We start from the raw sequence: 7,783 nt of genomic DNA, 5'->3' as shown, positions 1-7,783 counted from the left end.
TCTTCCAGGCAGCCGGGATCACAAGGACACAGACACACTGAGAGTGTTCTGGCCGACCTGGGGTCTCAAAAAATAATAGTTTAGTCTGGGGTTGGGGACTAGCAGGTGGCATGGTGATCAAGGCAGCTGGATCCCACATAGCTGACTCTGCAGTTCAAGACCTGGTCCTACCGGTTTGAAAAACATGCCAAGCCTGCATGCCGAAAATCTCCAAAGGAGGGAGAAGTGGAGGGGCAGGATCATACCCCATATGGAGCTGCTTTCTCCCTTTCCCTCTCTGTCTCTCTGGTGAGTGTACAACCCTCTGGCAGTTGTTTTCTTTCTTTTTAAATTTAGTCCGATCATCATTATAGGAATATTTTGCTCATTCATATTTAATGTGGTTTCTATGTATGCTGACTCAACATGGTGATAATATGAAGAGGGATTGCACAAAGTGTAAGACTCTAGATAGAGCCCAAAGGACCAGGATACTGAACCTTTAACAATCAGCTCTTGAAACCAAGTGTGGACCCGTGCAAGTGGACTGAAGCACATCACAGGTTAGGAGCGATATGAGGCATCATGTAGGCTCACCCAGGGTGAAGGGTGCCAGGAAACCGAGGGCAAGCCCCCCTCCCATATTCTGGGCGCAGTTTTGGGTGCTTGAGGAGGAGGGTACCATAACCAAAACCAATGCCCTGCCTCTAAGAGTTCCCCTTCACTGCTGTGTGTGTGTGTGTGTATAAAAGCAATGTCTGTCAGGAGGTAAGTAACCAGAGTTATGGCTACATATTCTGAAAAGAAAAGGACTGGGGCACTATCATGCCCTGTGAGGGTATCAGGTGGTACTACGTGTTGAAATGCAGGAAAGTAATGATGGAAAGTTCTGGACTCTTGATAAACACAGAGGAAGGCTGCAGCACAGCCTCTGCGCAGATCTCGACCATCCTGCAGGCTAGGGAACACCTGGCTTTCCTTCTCCAGACCTGCCCACGCACCGGCACCCGTGCAAAGTCCACGCAGGGATCGAAGTCTCCGCGGGTCGGAGCAGGGTCAGCTGGACCAATCACAGGCCGCGGGGCGGGGCCGGCCCGTTACCGCCCCTCCTCCTGCCGGAAACCGGCGGAATAGGCGCATGCGCAAAGACGCCAGTGCCACCTCCAGCGGCACGTATGGCGGTTTGCGCATGTGCAAGAGAGAAGCATGGTTATAGATTTTTTTTTTCTTTCTTTTTTTTTTTTTTTTTTTTTTGTCCTTAGGCCGTGCCGTACCGTCCAGGCGGCCAGTTGCATTCTGGTCGCTCGTGCACCCCGCGCGTGGAGGCCGTTACCCGTGTCGCCGCCGGGCTTGCCACGGCCATGGGGCTGGGGGGGGGGGGGGCGGCTGGTGGCGCCGGCGTACGTGCGGCAGGGCTGTGAGGCTCGCCGCTCGCACGAGCACCTCATCCGGCTGCTGCTGGAGAAGGTACCGACTGCCGGCCCCTGCCCGTCCGCGGCCGCCGTCGCCCGAGCCCGCACGCCCAGCCCGCGGAACCCCGGGGGCGTCCTTGGGGCCGCGGGGGTCGGGCGTTTGAGACCCGCATTTCCTAGGCAGCGTCTCAGTGGCTTCACATAGGCGTGTGCAGAAAGGGCCACGTTTGCACCTGTGGCTCTGGCCGCCCCCACGAGCTCCAGCGACACGCGATGTTTGCAAAGCTCGAGCGAGACCTCGTCCCTGCAGGGGTTCCCGCATTTTGATTTCTCTTAAGTTTGACAATCCCTAGTTGTTTTGATCTTCAGTTACTTGCTGAAATATAAAAATCTGATGAAAGTTCGTACGCCTTTATTATCATCATTTCCTGGAAATCCTTGTCCCATGTGACACTAACGTTTTGCCGATTCCAGATTTCTTCCTAGTGCTGGCTTTATATCTGAATGTTAAAAAGCAAGGGCCATGGCACAATTTACACATGAACAAGTTTTAATTCACGGATGCAGGGCTCTAGAGAACCGTGGTTTTCTTAAATAAAACGATAAGCTGTAGTTAATTAACTCTGTTTACTTATTTAAAGGGCAAGTGTCCAGAGGATGGTTGGGACGAAAGTACACTTGAGCTCTTTTTACATGAACTCGCCATCATGGATAGCAATAACTTCTTGGGCAATTGTGGTGTGGGAGAAAGAGAAGGCAGAGTGGCCTCTTCCTTAGTTGCCCGTCGTCATTACAGGTATGCTTGCTTATTTATGTATTTATTTTTAAAGTTTTACCCGAGCAGGTGACTTAAATACAGGGTAGATTCCTAGCTCTGTTCTGGATGGTTAACAATGCACACCATACATTGTGTTAAGAATGTCTAGCCTGGGGGACTAGCAGGTGGCTTAACGATTACGTGGCTGGACTTGCACGCAGCTGATCGACCTGGGTTCCAATCCCAGACCCAGGCTTGAAACTCAGTCCGGGCACATGTGTGTGCCTAAAATCCCAGGAGGAGAAGGGATTGTGGCATGGCTATCCATCCTTCCCTCCCCCTGGGGAGGTTAATTTCTCACTTTCTGTCTTTCTGGCAAGCGCACACACCCTATAGTAAAATCTCAAAAGAAGAGAATGTCTAACCTGGGACCGGCAGATGGCATAACAGGTACGTCACTGGATTCTTGCATAGTCAACTATGGTTTGAGTCCCAGACCTGGTAAATGCACCCTGCATATTTTTAAGCCACCAGGTCCAGGACTTGACCCATGCAGTTGGCCATGCGGGATCCAGCCAACTTAACCACCATGCCACCTGGCTGGCCCCAAATCCCATTCATTTTATAAATACTTTTCTTTGTTGATATATATATATATATATCAGAAAAGTATGTTAGACTAAGTCACTTGTTTTCTTTTGCACTATTTTAGAAAGGTTTCCGTTACATCGTGTAACTATTTTATTAACAATGTTTCTAAATATGGTAATTTATTTCTCCGTCCTCCAACCTTACTGAGAAATATGTAAACTCTTTTAAAAATAACTCTTGCCTTTCAAGATTTTAAATCATATAACATTTCCTGGTATAGTAGAATCTTACTGATATGAAACCATAATAGTCGAAGCTAATCATAACAAATACAGAGCGTGGATGAAAATTTCAGGGCTAACAGTAGGCCGATGACAGGGTTGATAGTCTACGTGACACTTGCTTTGTACATAAGATTTCACCGGTAAGAAAATGCAGTGCTTGTGTTCTGTGATAATCCATGGCGTGACATTTCTCATGTATGTGGCTATAGATTACGAATTATTCAATCAAAAAGATTTTTAACTTAGAGACTATTCAGAGGTAGGTTTAAATAATGTATATCATCTAGTTTAAATTGAGTGAATTTTCCACTAGATTTTTCTTTTCCTTTTTTTGAAGGAGTTTTATTATAGGGTGCGTGTGCTCGCTGGAGAGACAGAGAGGGGAAGTGAGAAATCAGTCCCCGGTGGTGGGGAGTGGGGAGGTGGCCATGCTGTAATCTCTTCTCCATTCTCCTCTCGGGATTCTGAGCATGCGCGTACACGCACCCAGTGTGGGTTTCAAGGCACCGATTCTGAGACTCGAACCGTGGTTAGCCATGTGGGAGTCCAGTGCCTCAACCACCATGCCACCTACTGGCCCCTTGACACCTGTTTTTAAGGTACAACATATATTTATTTTAAAATTAGATCAGATCCTCGCTGGAACTCACCTCCCTGCTGTGATTAGGTGAAAAGGAAGTGAAATGGTGCATATATTCAAGTTATGTGTTCTTCCATAACAGATCACCCTAAAATGTAGCCAATTGAAAGAATTATTTTTTTAAAAATTATTTAATTTTATTTATCATTATTATTACTATTTTTAATTTGACCAGAGAGAGAGAGAGAGAAGGAGAGGGACAAACTGCCACATCTGGAACTCGAACTGTGGTTGGCCATGTGGGAATCCAGTGCCTTAACGACCCATGCTACCTGCTGGCCCCTTGAAACAATCACTTATCATTATGTTCTAGTTCTGTGGGTTAACCAGGCTCAGCAGGGTGAGTATTGCTTTGGGTCTTTTGTGCAGTTGCAGCCAGACATTGGCCAAGGGTTTAGTCATCTGAAGGTTCAGAAGGGCACTTTATTTAAGAGGACTTACTCAGATGCTGGGAGCTCACTTTGGCTTACATTCCTCCCAGCAGTGCACCTGGATTGTAAGAAAGGGCACCTGAAGAGCAAGCCCTTCGGGAAGCCTGGTAGAAGCTTTAAAGTTTTTTTATGAACTATCTCGAAAGTCCCAGGCAGTCACTTCTGCTAGATTCTTCCTGGCCAGGAAGTCACAAGGGCCAGCCCAGATTCAAGTGCAGAGAAATTAGACTCTGAGTCCTGCTTTGGAAGTGGCATGTGGGTACAAGGAAAAGAAAAATCAGTGTCCATCTTTAGAGACTGGCCACCACAGCAAAACTGATGGACTTGTTCAACTTAAATGGGCTATTTCCACATGATTAATAGTTTATGAAATATGTCCACAACAGCGAAGTGTTTGCTCTGGCATTTTTGGGGGCAGGTGTTACTGTATTTGTATACTTGTACATCAGGTACTTAGAACGCGGAATTGACTCGTCCCATCGTTGGCCCGTGTGTTGCTTAGGTTCATCCATGGAATTGGACGGTCGGGGGATATTTCTGCCGTGCAACCAAAGGCTGCGGGCTCCAGCCTTCTGAATAAAATTACCAATTCTTTGGTCCTGGACATCCTAAAGCTGGCTGGTATGTACTGAATTAGTCACAGTAGCTCTAGCTGCCCAGACACACACACCCTTCTGCTTAATTTCTTTCCTTTTTTTTTTTTTTGGAGAGGTTTTTGCTATAGGGCACGTGCACTCACCAGAAAGACAGAGAGACAGAGAGACAAAAAAGCAAGAAATCCCCCCCCAGGGGGGATGGCCACGCCACAATCCCTGCTCCTCCATTCTCCTCTTGGGATCCTGGGTGCACACGCACACGCGCCCAGCATGAGTTTAAGCCACTGGGTCTGGGACTCGAACAGTGGTCTACTACATGGGAGTCCAGCGATGTAGCCATTACACCAACTTCTGGTCCCCCTAATTTCTTTTTATTACTGCCTCTTTCCAAAAAGAATACAAGTGGTTTCTGAAAAGACATGCATAAAAAAGCCTTTTAGCAAGCAGAGACCAAGGCTTGGAGGATGAGTTTTGCAGTGAGCTTCCTGCGGATGCGTGAAGGAGAAGCAGCTCTGGACCACTCTTACTGTTCGTGGGAAGAAATGCATTATTTCTTCAGGAAGGGCGCTGGTGCTCTCACGGGACAGCTCATTTCTCTTCTGCTGCCTCCTCTGATTTGCAGGTGTCCGTACGGTGGCCAACTGCTTCGTGGTTCCTATGGCGACTGGCATGAGTCTAACCCTGTGTTTCTTAACGTTACGCCACAAGAGGCCAAAGGCAAAGTATATCATATGGCCACGAATAGACCAGAAGTCCTGCTTTAAGTCCATGGTCACTGCAGGTAAAAGAAGAGTTTCGTGTAGAATGCTTTGAAGGTCACAGTTGGAAGATTCCAATGATATGGAGATAGATAGATGAAAAGTCAACTAGATCTCTTCCCTGTTCCTTTTTTCATTTGTGCTAAAATGTGTATAACATCAAGATAAGTGTACCTGTTTGCGCACTTCGAGTTTTAAGTTTATGGATACCTAAATGTTTACCATAAAGATTGTGTAATTATTATTCGTGGGAGGTACTTTTGATTATATGCTAGCTGAGTGTACTATCTCAATAGAAAACGTGAAAAGAATCATATTTAAATTTTGGAAGGCCCTTGTAAGCTAGGAGATGGGTCATTGATCCTCAGGCCACAGAGGTGTTCATTTTAAATGATGGCTGTGATTTATTTCAGTACTTGAATTACATTATTATTTGTGTTCTGAAATAAAATATATTTGAAAATAAAACTGAAATATCACCCCAAAACGAGCAGACTTTTCTGTGGACTAAAATTGGACTAGATTAAGTGATTCTCATTGTCATCAGTTTCTGTTTCTGCTTCTTAGATATTCATTTAACATGTGCTTTCCTTTTCAGATTTTTTCTTTCTTTTTATCAAAGTGTGAAATAGATTTGTGATCCTGATTGGCTAGTCACATTTACTGACCTGCTTTTGATTGAGGCCTTTATTGGGTCTTTATTATTAGAGAAAGGCTCATTGACCAGAAAAGATATTTCGCATAGACTGGGATTACATCCGGGACCTCTGCTCTTGCAGCTCACACTGACCTTTCGATCTGGGTTGCCTTGGCTAGGTTTTGAGCCGGTGGTGATAGAGAACGTTTTGGAAGGTGATGAGCTGCGCACAGACCTGGACGCGGTGGAGGCGAAGATCCAGGAGCTGGGGCCGGACTGCGTCCTGTGTGTGCATTCGACGACGTCCTGCTTTGCTCCAAGGGTCCCCGATAGGTAACTGACTTAGGGGCATCGTCCTTCGGGCGCCCATCTGTCTTCTAAGTAAAACGTCGTATACTGACTCTCAAACAGGCTTACACGACATTTGGTAGTAAATAAGCAAATGGGTGTCCAAAAAGAATAGACGGACCTTGTGGAGGAAGAGCACAGTGGCTTGAGAAAATGAGCATTTCATACTCAGGGTGTTCAACAAGCCTGGGACGAGGTGAGGTCCCTCCATCACCTGAGTAGAGGCACGCTGTCTCCGTTTTCTTCTTCTTCGTCTTATTTCTGCCTGTTTAGTATCTTTTTCTCTCATTTAATGGAGGTCTCTTTTCTAAGCTAAATGTTGGATTTACTCATTTTCACTGCTCTATCTACTTCTTTGGTCTTACGTTTTCAGTCATAAGAACTATCAATATTAACAGATTGTAAATTGAAATTTTTTTCGCTTGCCTTCGAATATTAAAAATGTTAACTTAGCAGTGCATTTAGATGCACACAGAGACTCTGCATTCTGAGACTAAAGCAAGTATTTAATAAAATAGAGGCAGAAAGAAAAAAAATATAGTTAAAAAGTGTTTTTCTTTTGAGAGGTTTTTGCAATAGGATGTGTGCACTCACCAGAAAGTCGGAGAGAGACAAAGAGACAGAAAGCGAGAGATCACTCCCCAGGGGGAATGGCCACACCACAATCCCTTCTCCTCCATTCTCCTCTCGGAATCTTGGGCACGCATGCGCATGTGCCTGACGTGAGTTTAAGCCACCGGGTCCGGGACTCGAACTGCGGTCGACTACATGAGAGTCCAGCGACACAGCCAGCCTTGCAGTGCTCTCTTGCGTCACCATGGCCTGTGTTGCATAAATGCATGTTTCTCCTAAGTGCCATTTCAGGGAGACGGTAATGCAGTTAGTAATATGTTCCTATTTCTCATGTTATTAAATTTATTTACTTATTTACAGACTTGTTTATTGAATTTTATTTATTATTGATTATTATTGTTATTTTAAAAATTTGGCCAGGGAGAGAGAGAGAAAGAGATAGTAAGACAGCAAGCTGCCAGGTCCAGGACTCGAACTGTGGTTGGCCACATGGGCATCCAGCGCCTCAACCATCTGCCAGCCCCATGTTATTAAATTTAAAAACCACATTTTTTTTAACATCAAGCTTAATTCTTTTTATAGTCTTAATTTTGGTATACTATATGTTTTCTTTGTATTCATTGACTAATTGGACTGAGTATTGTGCGGGAAATTTACGTAAAGGAAATGTTTTTAAAAGGAGGCTGTTGTTGCAAGACCAGCAGTTAGCGTGATGGCTATGTTGCTGGACTCCCATGTAGTCAGCCACGGTTCGAGTCCCAGACCCGGTGGCTTAAA

The 7,783-nt window shown here is 45.4% G+C and overlaps 1 protein-coding gene across 1 annotated transcript in view; it reads left to right on the top strand.

Moving 5' to 3' along the window:
* Positions 1-1,362: 1,362 nt before the first annotated feature.
* SEPSECS (Sep (O-phosphoserine) tRNA:Sec (selenocysteine) tRNA synthase) overlaps positions 1,363-7,783 on the top strand; it is a 29,555-nt gene continuing 23,134 nt past the window's right edge. Inside the window, exons 1-5 of the mRNA XM_027774377.1 lie at positions 1,363-1,446; positions 2,033-2,187; positions 4,597-4,715; positions 5,313-5,471; positions 6,265-6,418. Coding sequence (XP_027630178.1) covers positions 2,099-2,187; positions 4,597-4,715; positions 5,313-5,471; positions 6,265-6,418 — 521 coding nt within the window. The 5' untranslated portion in view covers positions 1,363-1,446; positions 2,033-2,098. The remainder of the gene's footprint in view (positions 1,447-2,032; positions 2,188-4,596; positions 4,716-5,312; positions 5,472-6,264; positions 6,419-7,783) is intronic.

Source organism: Tupaia chinensis, unplaced genomic scaffold, assembly GCF_000334495.1.
Source record: "Tupaia chinensis unplaced genomic scaffold, TupChi_1.0 Scaffold000426_1, whole genome shotgun sequence".
Taxonomy (NCBI): domain Eukaryota; kingdom Metazoa; phylum Chordata; class Mammalia; order Scandentia; family Tupaiidae; genus Tupaia; species Tupaia belangeri.
This window is presented reverse-complemented; position numbering and strand designations above follow the sequence as displayed.